We start from the raw sequence: 17,071 nt of genomic DNA on the forward strand, positions 1-17,071 counted from the left end.
ATTCCTTTTTTCCTGCTTCACTTACTGCATTTTTGTATTTTCTCCTTTCATCAGTTGAATTCAGTATCTCTTCTGTTACCCAAGGATTTCTACTAGCCCTTTTCTTTTTACCTATTTGATCCTCTGCTAACTTCGCTATGTCGTCCCTCAGAGCTATCCATTCTTCTTCTACTGTATTTCTTTCCCCCATTCCTGTCAATTGTTCCCTTATGCTCTCCCTGAAACTCTGTACAACCTCTAGTGCTTTCAGTTTATCCATGTCCCATCTCCTTAAATTCCCACCTTTCTGATGTAGATACAGATATATTATTGTAAAATGAACGCCTTTCCCCCACGAGTGCGTCTGTATGTTGCAGATATCCACCAGCACCACCACCAGTACCAGCAGCAGCACCACCACCACCACCAGCAACAGCAGGCGGCGACCACGCAGGTACTCGGGAGCCCGGGCCAGGGCCCCCGGCCAGCCCCGCCTCCCGTGCCACCTCGCAGCCCCCGTGCCGCCGCCCCCGCACAGCGCCGCAGTGGGCCACACGCCACCGGGGGCGACCAACTACAGACCAAGCTGCGCCGCCTCCTCAATGCGGACTCCAAGGAGAACGTCTTCGTGCCACCCTCTACTTCGCCTCCGACTGCACCCACGCCGCCGCCACCGCTCTCGCCTCCGTGGGACGATTCCGAAGTCAAAACAGTAAGCCATTTGCACGTATTTAGACCTTTTAAGAGAAAATCTTGTAACTGGACTGCATTCTACTGAAAAGAATCAACGCTCGACACAGAAGGAATGGAGTTCATCCCACATGGAGCAACACCACCTAGACTACAGGCCCGGGCGCACGCTTGTGACGTCACATACTGATGGCCAGGTCTGTACCGGAACGCTCCTGTTAAGCACTCTGCAGCTATACGAACTTCACGAGTTTTAGTGCTGAGACCGCATAGGGATTCTTGTGCTTTCCTCTTATGTGTGTCCTTGTAATGAAAGTATGGAAATTTATATCACTGCGTAAAGTAACTGAACAAAACTGTCCTATGTTATTTCAAGATGTAAAATTATTTTGACGATCTGCATTAAATACGCGTTTCTAGGCTTTAATACAAACCGTAATTTTAAATTTTGTCTTTCACCTTATGAGCTACGTGTTCTTGCAGTAAAAAATGGCAATATGAAATAACGAACATACGTTTTCGGTTTTAAATAAAGCAGCTGGAGCTCCTACAGAATTTAAGAATTTGTTTCCCTGGTTATTTTCGTAAATTTTCCTCTCCAGTTCAATATTTGCTGACCTCACACGAAACTCAAATCATTCGACGAAATGGAGCACCTCCTGACAATGTTTAACAAATCAAAAACCCGAAAAAATATTTTATTTCCCTGTTTCTCCAGAACTTTAGAACCTTAAACACGAAAAGATTGTTTCTCCTATACCCTTGACGTAAATTCGTGTCAAAGAGTGCTGTTAATTTACTCACAATGCACTTACATCAAAATCCTGCTTTCTATACTGCTTAATCTGTCGAACACTGAATTCATTAAAGCAATTTTCTAAGGTAGTTTACTCAAATTGAAATTATTTTCGAATAGCTGTATGTGTAAAACTGAACAAAATAATTCTGTAGCTCTTCCAAATAAAAGTACTCGAAACTCAATAATCTGGTAGGAATGATAAGGAATACTAAACATTTTCGAGCCACACTAATTAATGTAACTTCTCTGTGTGACAATAGTTGCTTCATATTACCTTCGCAGCAATGGTCCAGAATTAAGAAACAAATTATACTGGTACATGATACATAACTGTTTTTAAAAACAATTGGCAATTGTGGTGCAATTGAAACAAATAACATGCTATAAATTTTTTGTCCTTTACTTACTCTTGAATGATGCGTAGACACAAATTCCTGTCTGGGAATAGCTGCAATCCAGCAATTTCTCAACTTCACACATTTGGGAAATCGAAACATGTCCACTTTCATGCCTTTTTGGGATTTATAATTTCCCTGGCAAAAGGGAACGCAACACTTGTATCCCATACTTCGAAGAACTGTACGTGAATATTGTATGAAATATATATCACTTTCACATGGCACACACTTTCAACACAACATACACGCCAATAGGACTGCCGACTACAGATAAGATGGCCAACAGTTTGTGACGTCATGTGCCAATATAGTCGCTGTGCGTAGGCCTTGTATGTAGAAGGGATTGCGTGGAACACTCACAAAGTTTTAATTAATACCTCAAAAAATAAGTTATGTAATTAATTTTTTTGTTAGTTTGCAGATACATGTCTGCAGTCCTAGTATATATTGAAATCACCCTGCTTCGATTTCTAGGCTACAGTAGTTTTTCTACTAGCTTTGGTCTGTTAAGTTTGTATCCGCATTACCTGTACATTGGGTGTGTTGCTTACCTATTGGGCGTTACCTCATAACAATCGCTCTCTTCATGTATGTGATCAGTGTCTTACCAGATTCACCTAAAAACTGGAAGCAGTGAACTGGGTGACCCCCCCCCCCCCCCACCAAATGAGCACATTGTGTATGTTTCCCCAACTCCACTCAGACAAAGTGTTGATTCGTCACTAAAGACGACACAATCCAAGATCATCTTCGTCATCATGCAACAATATTTCATTTGCAAAGCTGGGATGTAAATTATAGTCTGTAGGCTTTAGAACTTGCAAGAACTGAAAATGATTAGGACATAGCTTAAGCGTCTTGTTAAAAGTTTCTACACAGACTCACTGGAATTGCTAATTCTCGACTAGCCTTCAGAAGGGGTTTCTTGGGTCTCCGCGTGAAAGACTCTCACTGGTTCAGCGCGTTCTTCAGTTATTCTTGGTTATCCCATACTCTTCCCTTTGCACAAAGATATACAAACAAAACTGTTTGAGTCGCTCTTTCATTTGATGTACAATTTATAGTTGTAAATTGAATATAATAAATGCGACAAAGCGATAAAACCTGCATATTCATTTTGAAACACCCTGTATATTTTTAGCCAATGGCCTGGCCGCAGTGGTAACACCGGTTCCCGCCAGATCATCGACATTAAGCACTGTTGGGCTGGGTTAGCACTTGAAGTCTTCCGAAGTAAGAGTAATTTCAGGTGTGCCGCAGGGGAGTGTTGTAGGACCGTTGCTATTCACAATATACATATATGACCTTGTGGATAACATCGGAAGTTCACTGAGGCTTTTTGCAGATGATGCTGTAGTATATCGAGAGGTTGTAACAATGGAAAATTGTACTGAAATGCAGGAGGATCTGCAATGAATTGACGCATGGCGCAGGAAATGGCAATTGAATCTCAATGTAGACAAGTGTAATGTGCTGCGAATACATAGAAAGAAAGATCCTTTATCATTTAGCTACAATATAGCAGGTCAGCAACTGGAAGCAGTTAATTCCATAAATTATCTGGGGGTAGGCATTAGGAGTGATTTAAAACGAAATGATCATATAAAGTTGATCGTCGGTACAGCAGATGCCACACTGAGATTCATTGGAAGAATCCTAAGGAAATGCAATCCGAAAACAAAGGAAGTAGGTTACAGTACACTTGTTTGCCCACTGCTTGAATATTGCTCACCAGTGTGCGATCCGTATCAGGTGGGGTTGATAGAGGCGATAGAGAAGATCCAACGGAGAGCAGCGCGCTTCATTACAGGATCATTTAGTAATCGCGAAAGCGTTATGGAGGTGATAGATAAACTCCAGTGGAAGACTCTGCATGAGAGACGCTCAGTAGCTCAGTACAGGTTTTTGTTGAAGTTTCGAGAACATACCTTCACCAAGGAGTCAAGCAGTATATTGCTCCCTCCTACATACATCTCGCAAAGAGACGATGAGGATAAAATCAGAGAGATTAGAGCCCACACAGGGGCATACCGACAATCTCTCTTCCCACGAACAATACGAGACTGGAATAAAAGGGAGAACTGATAGAGGTACTCAAAGTACCCTCCGCCACACACCATTAGGTGGCTTGCGGAGTATGGATGTAGATGTAGATCTAGAATGGGTGACCATCCGGTCTGCCGAGTGCTGTTGGATAGAGGGGTGCACTCAGTCCTTGTGAGGCAAACTGAGGAGCTACTTGATTGAGAAGTAGCGACTCGGGTCTCGTAATCTGACATATGGCTGGGAGAGCGGTGTGCTGACCACATGCCCCATCCAGTGACGCCTGTGGGCTGAGGATGACACGGCGGCCGGTTGGTACCGTTGGGCCTTCCTAGGCCTGTTCGGACAGAGTCTGTATATTTTTATGTCTGTGCTTGTAAACTGCACTTGCATCAAAAGTAATTGCTTTGGTTATATAAAAGCGCTGAAGTTAGGTGATCAAGAGGGACTGACGCCACGCGCTTTCATGAAATTCCTAATGTTGCGATGCTGGCAACACTAACAAGAATCCATCCAATTTTATTTTACTGAAAAATTCTGAGAAAACTCATTAGGACAACTGACAGGGTAAAATGAACTGCAGAAGATTCAACAGAGGCCGTGAGACTAGTTGAAGAGAAAAGTAAGACTAAAAGGAAAGCAGCTCAAATAGAAAATATACCAGAATGAACATTAAGGAGTGGACTTGCTTCATGCAGTTCCAAGAAAAGATGGATGTGGACCATCATCATACTTGGGTGAAGCTGCAGGAAGGAAATTAGTTCACCATGTAAAGAAATTGCAAGTATGTGGCTTTGCTCCCAAACTGTCATGCTTCAGGCAAATAGCTTTCAGTTTAGCTGATCAAATGGAACTGAAATATAACTTCAGTCAAGAAAGAAACATGCAGGGAAAGATTGGCTTCTCTGATTTTTAGAGTGTAATACAGACTTAAGCATCAGAAAACAGCAAAGGATTTATATTGCACAGAGCAATTGGAATGGACAGAGACGAAGTGAACTCTTACTTTGATTTGCTGACAAAAAATGTTGACAGAAAATTGGCTTTCGGATAAACTAGATAGTATCTACAACTTAGACGAAACTGGTCTCCAGTTAAACAACAAGCATGGGAAGGTTGTGTCAGCCACAAGAAGCAGAGATGTTATGTTATTACTTCCGTTGAAAAAGGAGAGACAGACAATAACTGTTATTGCCTGCTGCAGGGAGATTTCTTACCACCTTACTGTATTTGCAAAGACTAAATAAAATAACAAGACATTGAACATAACAAGCCTCCAGGATCAGTTGTTATGAAAAAACATTCCGCTAATGTCAACTCTGATATTTTGATGGATTGGTTCAAAAACAAATTCCTTTCTAGAAAGGCACCTGGCCCTGCTCTGCATCTGGTAGATGGTGATGCCTTTCATATGAATTCTGTCACCCTTTTGGATGAAGCTGCTGAAAATGAAGTATCAATAGTTTGTTTGCCTAGTCATATGACACACTTTTTCCAGCCACTAGGCCATCAGTTTTCAAGTCGCTAAAATGTTACTTTAAAGAGCCTTGTCATTCATGATTTGTAGCTAATGCAAGCAAAGACAGAAGAATTACAAGGCAGCAGTTTGGAGAGTTACTCAACGCATGGACTCATGCTGCAATTGTCCAGATTGGTGTATCTGTATTTAGAGCTATTGCAATTATCTCACTTGATAGAGCAGAAATTCCTAACCATGCCTCTGTGTCAGACATTAACAATACTGAGACTGAACTCCCAACTATAGAAGATGTCTCTAAAGACTTGACTCCAGATCAGCCATCAACACCAATACCTAAAATGAATTTGTTTACAGAACACCCTTCTACTTGCAAACATTGCACAGATTTGACTACTGTTCAACCAACTGCACACGTCAGTTGCAGTGTAAATGACAACTCAGTGGCTCCTCATGGAGAAACTCCATCAAAACTGCTGGAACAGATTTCACCTGTTCCTGCACTACTTCAGAGAAGTGAATCCAAAAGAAAACAGTCAGCAATGACTGTAACATGCAGTGAGTTTATAGCAATGAAAAGAAAGAAAATCACTGAAGGAAAGAAAAAAGGAAAAGTCTGTGCACAAAAAGATGTAGCAGCTGAAAGAAATCAAATCCCCAAAACCAGAGGAAAAAAACTGTCAAAGAAGATTCTGTTTGAAAATACAATTAAAGATGATGATGATGATGACATTTCCCTACACAATAGTTCCCCTGATGGATTAAATTTTGAAGAAAATGAATGTGTAGGGTGCCTTGAACTTTATCAAGCAGTATCGTCTATCTCTGATTGGATTCAATGTTTAGGATGTTCTAGATGATGTCATGAATCATGCAGTCTATATGAGAACATGTGTAGTTAGTGTGGACAGTTTAAAAATAAACTTGAAAATCAAAGATAAAAGTGAATGTCATTTTCAGTGTCTTTTCAATGTGGCCATCTGTTACCCCCTTTTCTGACATCTTACGCAGCATTCAATATTTTCTTGAAATTTACAAGCCATTGGATAAGAATGTTCCTTTGTCATAAAGTCTTTTGTAATACGATAATTTCTGTGACAATGTACAATTTTCAGACCACCAATCTTGCTTAAATTTATTGCAATTTAAGTGTTATATTGATAAAAATTATAACTAATTTAAGGGTTATATTGATAAAAATTATACAATAAAAATTAATTTGAAAATATGTTCAGCATCTGTCCTGCCTTTACCTTACAGCCGAAACAAAACTGCCCTCCTTCATAAAGCAATGTATCAAGTGATAATTGGTTTTCTGCTTTTGAAGGAGAATAACACATTAAAAATCCATGCATAGTTGGTGAAGCATATGGCAACTGTCACAGAAGCACATTACTTAAAAACATCCTGACAGGTTACAGGAGTCTATCATAATGAAGCATTGTGGAATGCTGCTCTCAGGAAAAGTTTTTGCTTCACAGTAATGCCCTAAATCATTTTGCACATGACACAGTCACACATGCTCCTATCAAATTTTGCCATCCAATGACTTCTCCCTCTTCCCTCAGATAACAAAACCATTGCTTGGCAGTCATCTTCAGAATAGTCAGCATGGATTCTGAAAATATTGTTCTTGCAAAACACAACTAGCTCTTTATACTCATGAAGTAATGAGTGCTATTGACAGGGGATGTCAAATTGAGTCCATATTTTTAGATTTCCAGAAGGCTTTTGACACCATTCCTCACAAGCATCTTCTAACCAAACTGCGTGCCTCTGGAATACCGCCTCATGATTTTCTGTCAGAAAGGTCACAGTTAGTAGTAACAGACGGAAAGTCATCAACTAAAACAGAAGCAATATCCGGCGTTCCCCAAGGAAGTGTTATAGGCCCTGTATTGTTCCTGATCTATATTAACTACATACGAGACAATCTGAGTAGCCGCCTTAGATTGTAGATGATGTTGTCATTTACCATCTTGTAAAGTCATGAGATGACCGAAACGAATTGCAAAATGATTTAGATAAGATATCTGTATCATGCGAAAAGTGCCAATTGACCCTAAATAAAGAAAAGTGTGAAGTCATTCACATGAGCACTAAAAGAAGTCCACTAAATTTTGATTACACAATAAGTCACACAAATCTTAAGGCTGTAAATTCAACTAAATCCTTAGAGATTGAAATTACAAATAACCTAAATTGGAATAACCACACAGATAATGTTGTGGGTAGAGCAAACCAGAGACAGCGATTCATTGGCAGAACACTTAGAATGTGCAACAGGTCTACTAAAGAGACTGCTTACACCATGCTTGTCTGCCCTATTCTGGAGAAGCTTCTCCACTTTCTCTGGCATTATCCGCATTCAGCGGGTGACACCGTGTACGAGTGCTGGCTAACTGGTGGATAGTACCCAATCTTGATACGGTGTTTTATCATGAGCTGTTTGGTCCGTCTTTTATCCACTCTTGATTTGAAAGCATCCTAAATGGCTATTAATCACTGATATTGTACCTAGACCATGTCAGATCCTATTGGCATTTCCATAGCAGCTGCCTCCCTTGTGAAGTCTGCAGTGGTAGTGGAGTGTGATTCTTCAGTTTGGCTGTTTCTAAACACATACTTTTAGGGATGTGTTGTGGCTGCTCATGCTGATTAGCTCCTTGATCACATACAATGCTTATGATTGTTATTGGCATTTTGATTCCTATTGTAAGCCTCAGTATCGAATTGACAGCTGGAACTCATCTCATTGATGACAGCAGGATAATAATGTCTTCAACAATAAATAACCACCCAGAGAAAACTTTGTTATGTGTGCTTGTTGGAATAGCTTTGTCAATTTGGAGCTCTTATGTTCCAAAGCCTATGATTGTGATGCCTGCAAGAAGTCCCATTCAATAATAATATCATAGCTACATTCTGTTAAAATGATACATTCAGAGAGCTGTGCTCTATCATTGATAGTTATTCTTGCAATACTTGTTTCTAGACATATTTCACATTTGCAACCTTTAGCATAGTTGCTTTTGTATCATAGAACACAGCCTTCTTTAACTGATAATGATATGCATTCGATATTACAGAAAACAAAGACCTAGAGTCAAATATTGGGTGGATTTGTTGGCTGTCAGTGATGACACAAGATTTTGGTGGCTGTTGTCTGAAGAATATTTCCATCTGTACTGGCCTCACCTCCATTAATGGTCACCTCACTTAGTATTCCTGAATTTGGAGGCTGGGCGAGCTGCTGGTACCCCTGTACAGTGCTGGGGAATGGCTATGGTGTGGTGGGGAGTGATCTCATCCAGGGTATGACGATGAGCTTCATCCCGCAGGTTGCTGACTGGCTGACTGGCTGACTGGCTTGAATAGAACTATTGTGATGGTCGATGTTGATGTGACACAGTAGTCATCAAACTCGCCTACTTTCTCTGAAGTAGCATACATGTCCAAGGCATCTGCAGTGGAAACACACAAGCATGTTGTCCTGCGTCCTCCAGATGTCTGTTCTCCTGCAGGTCATTCCAGTTGGCACAGGACGTGTTTTTACTTGTATTGGTCAGGTACTGGTTGTCGTTTGACAGCTGTGGCACAACTCTGAATCCATTGTTTCTGGTGCATTCAGCTGGTGGTGAAGATTGGTGCTTAGGACTGATACACTTGTTCTTCAGCATTCTCTATTACCTCTTGATGTATCAGATTGACATTCAAGCATGTAATCTCTTGTGTACTCAGTACAACATTTATGACTGCCATACATTCTGCCGCATCTCTCCTCTTACTGTGTGGCGTATGAAAGAGAGGAAGTCATGGTGGTCTTCCACAACTGTCTTAGGGACCACATTCAGCAGTCATTACTCTTTCTTTTTCTGTTGCGTTTCCTCGATTCACTGGCAACACTTGATGATTTCCTATGTCATGATGTCCTTACCAAAAGAGGTTGTGGAAGACGAGGTTCAATTTTCTCTCTCTCTCTCTCTCTCTCTCTCTCTGTGTGTGTGTGTGTCCGTGTGTGTGTGTGTGTGTGTGTGTGCATTATTTTTCCCTGCACATTTCTCATTTTTAAGACTAATTGACAAATAAAGAATGGAAAGTACAATATGGAATAACAAGGAAGATGCACACACACATACACACACACACACACAGCCAGTCATCTCCAGGCAAGGCACCTCAGCTACTTGATTATTCTTTTTTCAAACTGTAGTATAATAATGTGCAAAAACATCCTTACCTTTTACACATATAAGATATCTTCCAATACGGTTTCAGTTTACAAATTCATAGCTTTCAATGAATGCACCGTCAGTATCTTGTTAGTCAAACCATCATACAAATGTTGTGTATTGTATAGTATATCATGTTCAACATTGGAAAGTAGTTCAGCTTTTATGTAAACAGTACATAGAAGGAATTCACTACAATACCCAAGGATCAAACTAACAAATGAAACCACTGGAATAAATAAAAACATTCAAAGTGGGGAAAGATTAAAAGTCCAACAATGGAAAATCCAGGATGGAATGTAACGATATGAGAGAAGGACAGTTGCTACTCACCATTTAGCCGCGATAGGCACAGTAAAAAGATTCACACAATCATAGCTTTCAGCCATTAAGGCCTTTGTCAGCACACACACACACACACACACACACACACACACACACACACACACACACACTCACGCTCACCCAAGCGCACCTTGCACACACATCTCCTGTGTGCCTATTGCGGCTCAGCATCTCTGCTACATGGTGAGTAGCAACTTTCCTTCTCTCATACTGAAAGATTAAAAGTGATATCCAATGAAGTTAGTGCTTCGCCGTTTCGTATTTTTGACCTACATAAATGATTTACCTGACACTTTGCAGAACTCTTAAGGAACTGTGACATTGGACACAAGTATACTGATAAAGGGACCAAATGTATCCATACTAGCCATAGCCAGGAGAAAATGGGAACAGGTTGAGAACTGATTTGCAGCAAATGGCTTTACCTTTAATCTTTCAAAGACTTATGCTATGCAGTTCGAAACAAATATAAAAAAATAACAGTAACCGGAAGTAGAGATCAACGAGTGCACACTAGATTAAGCTCATTGTGTGAAGTTATTAGGAATCATGATGGATAATAAACTGACTTCATCACAGCAAATGGATAAGTTATCAAAAAAACTCCTTTCTGTCTGGTTTGCATTTCTAAATTGCTGTGTTGACCTACAAAAGGGATTGCTAGCATTATTTGCAAAGTTTCATTCAAGACTATCCTTCTCAGTAAATCCAGGTAAGTAAAAAAGTAGTTATTTTACAGAAGTGTGCAGTAAGAATATTAAATAAAGTTGAAAATTAAACTCCTACAGAAGCCTCTTCAGGACTTTGGATTTTTATACTTATGTGCCAACACTTTTACAACCAAACGGTATTTTTGGTTATCAATAAGAGTGAATTTAGGATGTTTTGTGCAAATTGCAATCTCAATACTAAAAGTAAAAGGAATTTCTGTATAGAATATGTATATCTGACTAGTATTCAGAATGAGCTTTTTATTCTGAAGTAAAAGTCGGTAACAGAGTTGCCAGCAGACACCAGGCAGGAAATAAGAAATCTTCCAATATTCTCAACTTAAGTAACAAACAACCTTATTAGCCATTGCTTCTATATCAGGGATATAAATTACAATCAACAGGCGCTGTATCGTGCAGCCATAGTTACAGTATGCACAGTTTCCTTCTAGAGGGTAGTACTGTTCCTCATACATTATGCCCTAATGCCCTCTCCTCGTGGTAATTGGTAATGTTGTATCCAATTCCCTTCTCTTGTTGACTCACCTTGTAGTGGATGTGATGCAGCATTGTTCACAATGGTCTCATATTCAAATCAAGAACTTCCCGACATGGTGTTTACTTACGAAAAGGCAAATGGAATTGTGCAGCAGGCAGCAAGGTTGTAACAGGAGACCTATCCTCACTAACAACAACCACAGCAATCAACATTTGCAACAGTGTTTTGCCATTTGTCTGAGACAGGGTCATTTCAGGAAGGATGTATCCCAAATGTTCGGACAACAGACTTGGAGGAAAATGTGATAAACACTGCGGAAGGCTACCTCCGTGTCAGTACCCGGCAGTTGGCCCACCAGTACAGTGTAAGTCAGATGACCATATGGAACATTCTTCATGACAATTGTTACTACCCTTATCACTTAGTGTATGCAGGGCTTACTAGTGACAGACTTTCCACATTGGGAGCAGTTTTGTCACTGGTTTCTTCACCAGGAAACCACAATTCTGGGATTTGTGTCATCCATCTTATTCACAGATGAGGCCTTCTTTACATGGAGTGATATCTTCAACTTTCCTAACAGTCAGTCTGTAGGATAGTATGCAGAACCCCTATGGTATGATGACAGTGAATCATCAGCATCGGTGCAGCCAGAATTTGTGGGCCGCCATAATTGGTGACTGTATTTTAGAATCAGTCCTCCTTCAACATTAACTAACAGGTCGCAAATATCGGTGTTTCTTGCAAGTACTTTGCCTCCCCTGCTTGAAGAAGTGCCATTGCTGATTCATAGGGATATGTGGCTGTTACATGATTGTGCTCCAGCCCCCTTCACTGGTAACAGCCGGACGCGTCTCAGTTGTGTCTTTCCTGGTCGATGGATCAGGTAAGGGGGTTGAGTTGCATGGCCTGCTTGTTCGCCACATCTCAACCCATGCGATTTCTGATTATGGGGCCATGTCCAAAGTACTGTGCATGCAGAGCCCGTACAGATGTGGAGACACTGGAGCAGCATATTCATGCTGTCTTTGACACTGTTCAGATGAAGCATGGCCGACGTGAACGTGTGAGACAGAACATTTAACGATGCGTACATGCATGTGTTGAGGCAAATGGAAACCATTTTCAATGCATACTGTAAATGTGGCTGCATGGTACTGTGCATATTAGACTGGAGACTCTATAACAATGCATAATTGATATAGAGTGTTTTAGAAGTGATGGTCAATATTTCACACACGGAAAGTAGAGACCAAAAGTAGCTATAAAGCTCATAAAGCTCCAATATACAAGGGCCCATAAAACAACTGTTGCCAAGGTATCACATTAATTCGAGTTGGGAACCAACTGGGTAAAAAGAGAGAGAGAGAGAGAGAGAGAGATAGAGAGAGAGAGAGAGAGAGATCCCTTGATCTCAAGATTAGGGTTGACTATCTGTTTGTTTATGCATGCACAGCTACTTCCCTTTACCCCTCCATGGACTGTGCCATACCAGACTCACAATCAGTTACGAACTTGAAGGCACCATGGACAGGGGTTACACCAATGAATACGCCGACATGCACTTCATGTATGGCAAAGTGAATGGCAGTGCCCTTGAGGCTGCACGAGTGTATGAAGGAGCTTCTCCTCTCTGGAGCAGCACGACAGGCATACAGTTTGCCGGTTACATCAGTGCTTTAGAGAAATCGGGAGTTTCGTACACCGTATACGAGAAGGTAAACCCAGATCCATAACACACAATGTTGAGGCAAGAGTGTTACGCATTGTACACGAACATCTGAGTGCTTCGACAAGGAGGATTGGTACCCATGAGCATGTCCTGAGTCATAGTAGTGTATAACAGATTTTGTATCAGCAAGTACTCTGTCTACATCATTTCCATGACTGAAAGCCCTCAACAATGCAGGCTTCCCTCCTAGAGAGAATTTCTGCCAATCGGTGCAAAAACAAAGTATCCCGAATCCCCTGTTTGTAAGCAGTATTCTGTTCACAGATGGCTGGATTTACCTGTGACAGTACTTTTAACTACTATAACCGTTACATTTGGGCCAATGTCAGTCCAAATGCAACACATGTATCACAAGATCAGTAGCATTATTCATCGAACATCTGGGCAGGACTTCTCAGAGGCTGCTTAATTGGACCACACTTCCTACCACAGAGACTAGCAGGACAGCAGTATATGCAGTTTCTGCAGACTATACTTCCAGATGTAGGCCTACATAATGATGTCACACTGAACCAGTGCCTGAACATGTGGTTCATGCATGATGGTGCTCCAGCACACGGGAGTGGACTGGCTTCTAACTCAGATGTCTGATCAACATTGTATAGGTAGAGGACGGCCTGTGCCATGGCCTCCAATGTCTCTGGATTCAAATCCCATGGATTTCTGTGTGTGGTATCGCATCAAAAGCCTGGTTTAAACTACCAAGGTTAACTCTCTTGAGGAATTATGCTTGCGGATTGAAGCAGCCTTCCAGCATTTACAGAATTCTCCAGGACTGCCTGAGAGGATTCACACAACTCATTTCAGAGACAAGTTCAGTGTTGTATTCTGATGCATGCACAACATTTTGAACACCTACTTTAACATTTAGAGATCCCATATGTTCCTAGACACTGATGAAATGCAACAGAAAATGTGTTGTATCTTGATAATGGTTGATCTGTGGACCCATGTTTATTGGGGATTTTTAGCTACTTTTGGCCTGTACTTTCCATGTGTGACTTTCTGACCGTAAGATAATTTAATTATTGTTTGTTACTCCTATTCTGTCTGTATCTCTTATATGTATTCTGCTATGTGCAGTACGCACCACTGTCATCTCTCATCACACACCACCTTTTTTATATTTTGTCTATATATCCTGTATGTATTCTGCTATGTGAGTTATGTACCACTACTATCATCTCTCATCACATACCATCTTAACATAATTTTCAAATTGACTTGTCCTAAATCATGATGTGCTTTGCTGTACAAATTGTATGATCTACAGGACCAATAATAAATCAAATCAAATCAAATCAAATCAGTGCTGAAACATCCTCTATCTATCTATGTATATGTGCCTGCACACACACACACACACACACACACACACACACACACACACACACACACACAAATTCCTGTAGTTATCAAAGTGAGTAAAGTTAATGGATTAACACTAATCATATTTGGCTGCTTTACAGAAGAACCTGAAGTGGTTACTTCTGGCAGTTAATATATAATTTATGGAAGGTGGTGCATGAACGAATGAGTTTGGTGCATTTTCTTCAGCAAGAAGGAAGATTTAGGGTATAATAGTCAAATACCAAAAAGGTCATTAGAGGCACAATGTAAACTTGGATAAGACAAAGATGAGGAAGGAAAATAGTCATGTATTTTTCAAAGTGACTATACTTTAATTCAGTAAACAACAGAAAATATTATTCTGGTGAGACTGACAGTCATTTGAATCTCAGTCCTCCCATACCCAACAAATTATTTAAAATTTAGATGTTTTAATATGTATATCCACATACAAATTAATACATACTGGTATCAAATCTCTTTATTTCTTTGCATCTTGGGTATTAATTTTTTATATGTACTGACTACAGGTTGCTGGGGACGAGCACTCTCTGTCTTGCAGAACATCTGGCTGCAGCAGACATCATAAGTCCCTCCCAGATTTGCATCAGGCTGCAAATACTACTGGTGGCACACAACATTCACAGACTCCAGTACATCCTCAGCCACATGCCACCAGCTCTGGATCTAGCAGCAGACACTCAACAAGGTGATGCATTTTATATAGTAATGCTTGCAATTCTAATCTGTCACAAAATGTAATGACAAACATCGGAAAATCTAGGACAGAATAACAGCAACACAAAATAGAATAGATTGCTACTCATCACACACAGATGAGTAGTAGACAGGTACACTGAAAGAAGACTGTTAGGTACTGTAAGCTATCAGAAAAGAGTCCTCTTTCAGATGTAGAAGAAAACAAGACAGTGGCCATTTGTGTGTAAGTTGTGTGTGTATGTTTGTCTACATCTGAAGAAGGATTCTGTATAATAGTTGATAACACCTAACTATCCTCTCTCAATGTGCATGTCTGCTGCTCAATGTGGTAGGTACCAATCGATGCTGTTTCATATGGCTGCAGTATGGTACTGCTGCACGTGTGTAATTATCTATATGGGCAAGCGTATGTGAAAATGTAAAGAAATGTAGCTCTTAAGCCAACATCAAGAGGAAATTCATGGCCCAATTACATCAGAGAAATCCATGGCCCAGTGACATCAGAGAAAGAAAGCAAAAACTATTCCAGAATACATTATGCAGACAAATGTCTTATATCTACACCTATAATTTGTAAATCACTATAAAGTAGAAATACATAGAGTTAAGAAACAAAGAAAGCAATGAAACAATCAATAATTACAAAACACAAATACACACATGCAGACTGAAACGATGAATAAAAATTTACACCAAACCCAGGCCTCCTGCGGACTACGCAGGTGTGGTAACCACTACATCACCCTGGCACATGGGTTGTGCACAACTGCACGGACTACCCTAGCACACCTCCCTGCTCAATCCAAATTCCCATTCACGCCTCAGTCCACTTGGTATTCCTCATAAACTCAAACAGCATTGCAGAGGCACCAAACGAACACAAATGTGCAAAAGCAATCTTTTTGAAACTGAAGCAAAATTCAAACAATGGAAAACAACAGAGCTCCAATAATATTAATACTAATGAAAGGGCCATTATCTGTATTACTAAGCAACTATCCCAGAACCATGTACCAGTTTCAGGTTGCCTATCTAACGGCTTCCAGAGCATCAAAAATGTTATTTTCAATATTTTGCTTTGTTATTAACTGAATTTAAAATTTTTAAATGCTGTTATAATCTACTCATTAAGAGATATAATCTTATGTCAAAATTTTAACACAGTATGACAGATATTATGATTAGATACTATGTGTCTATCCTAAGGCAGTGAAACTGACTGTGTGCAAATACCCAGACTTTATTTTTTTATTTTATTTATCATCCAGTATTTGAGAATGAGAGCACTTAGCAATTCGCAGCAAACTATGCACATAATTTCAAACCTTTACGAAATTTTTTGTCACTGACAACCACATCTCCCACTCCCAAATGATGAAAGGAAAAAGTTTCTCGGCTACTACATTTAGCACTGTTCATGAAGTAAAACTTGAGCATCAGACATGACATTTTAATTTATTACTTCTTTATTGCAAACTCTTTTTGTAATGTAGTTTGCAGACAGTATCCACATATTCTTCGAAAGTACCTGCAAAATTATATCATTGTATAACACATATTTCAGGAGATACATCTTCTTAAACTTTGAGGTGTATGAAAAACTAGCTTTTGCTTAAAGTGGAGTGCAAGCAACCCAGACTATATACATACAGTGTTTCATAATGAAAACACTTTTCGAGTTCCAAAACAGTTTAAGCATAATTTCAAACCTTTTCCAGATTTTTTCCTTGCTTATGTACTTATTTCAAATATATAACACAGTAGCCCATTTGTAAAGTTATGTGACATTTGAAGCTGTTTTATAAAAGGAAGTTTGATTATTTAAAGTGTCTGGGGTTCACTGGTATACTGTAATTGTTAAATCTTCATAGTGGGTTGTAGTTTTTTTTACTGAAGAACCATGTTACAGAGCTTCATCCTTGAAAGTATATATGCATTGAGATTAATTCCAAGACCTGCACACATAAGAAATAAAATTACGTAAAAAATGAGAATGGTTACACCAGTTTAGAAAAATTGACAAAAATATTTACTTCAAGAATGGGAGATCAGGATAAGTGGCTATCACTTTGGTTGTTCTTAAATTCATGCATAATT

General features: G+C 39.9%; 1 protein-coding gene across 1 annotated transcript in view; it reads left to right on the forward strand.

Annotated features, from left to right (window-relative positions):
* The window catches only part of LOC126092080 (protein FAM110B), a 501,532-nt gene that overhangs the window by 464,662 nt on the left and 19,799 nt on the right, over window positions 1-17,071 (forward strand). Inside the window, exons 3-4 of the mRNA XM_049907501.1 lie at window positions 357-691; window positions 14,785-14,963. Of these exons, the coding sequence (XP_049763458.1) occupies window positions 357-691; window positions 14,785-14,963 (514 nt within the window). The remainder of the gene's footprint in view (window positions 1-356; window positions 692-14,784; window positions 14,964-17,071) is intronic.

Source organism: Schistocerca cancellata, chromosome 7 (genome assembly GCF_023864275.1).
Source record: "Schistocerca cancellata isolate TAMUIC-IGC-003103 chromosome 7, iqSchCanc2.1, whole genome shotgun sequence".
NCBI classification, from domain to species: domain Eukaryota; kingdom Metazoa; phylum Arthropoda; class Insecta; order Orthoptera; family Acrididae; genus Schistocerca; species Schistocerca cancellata.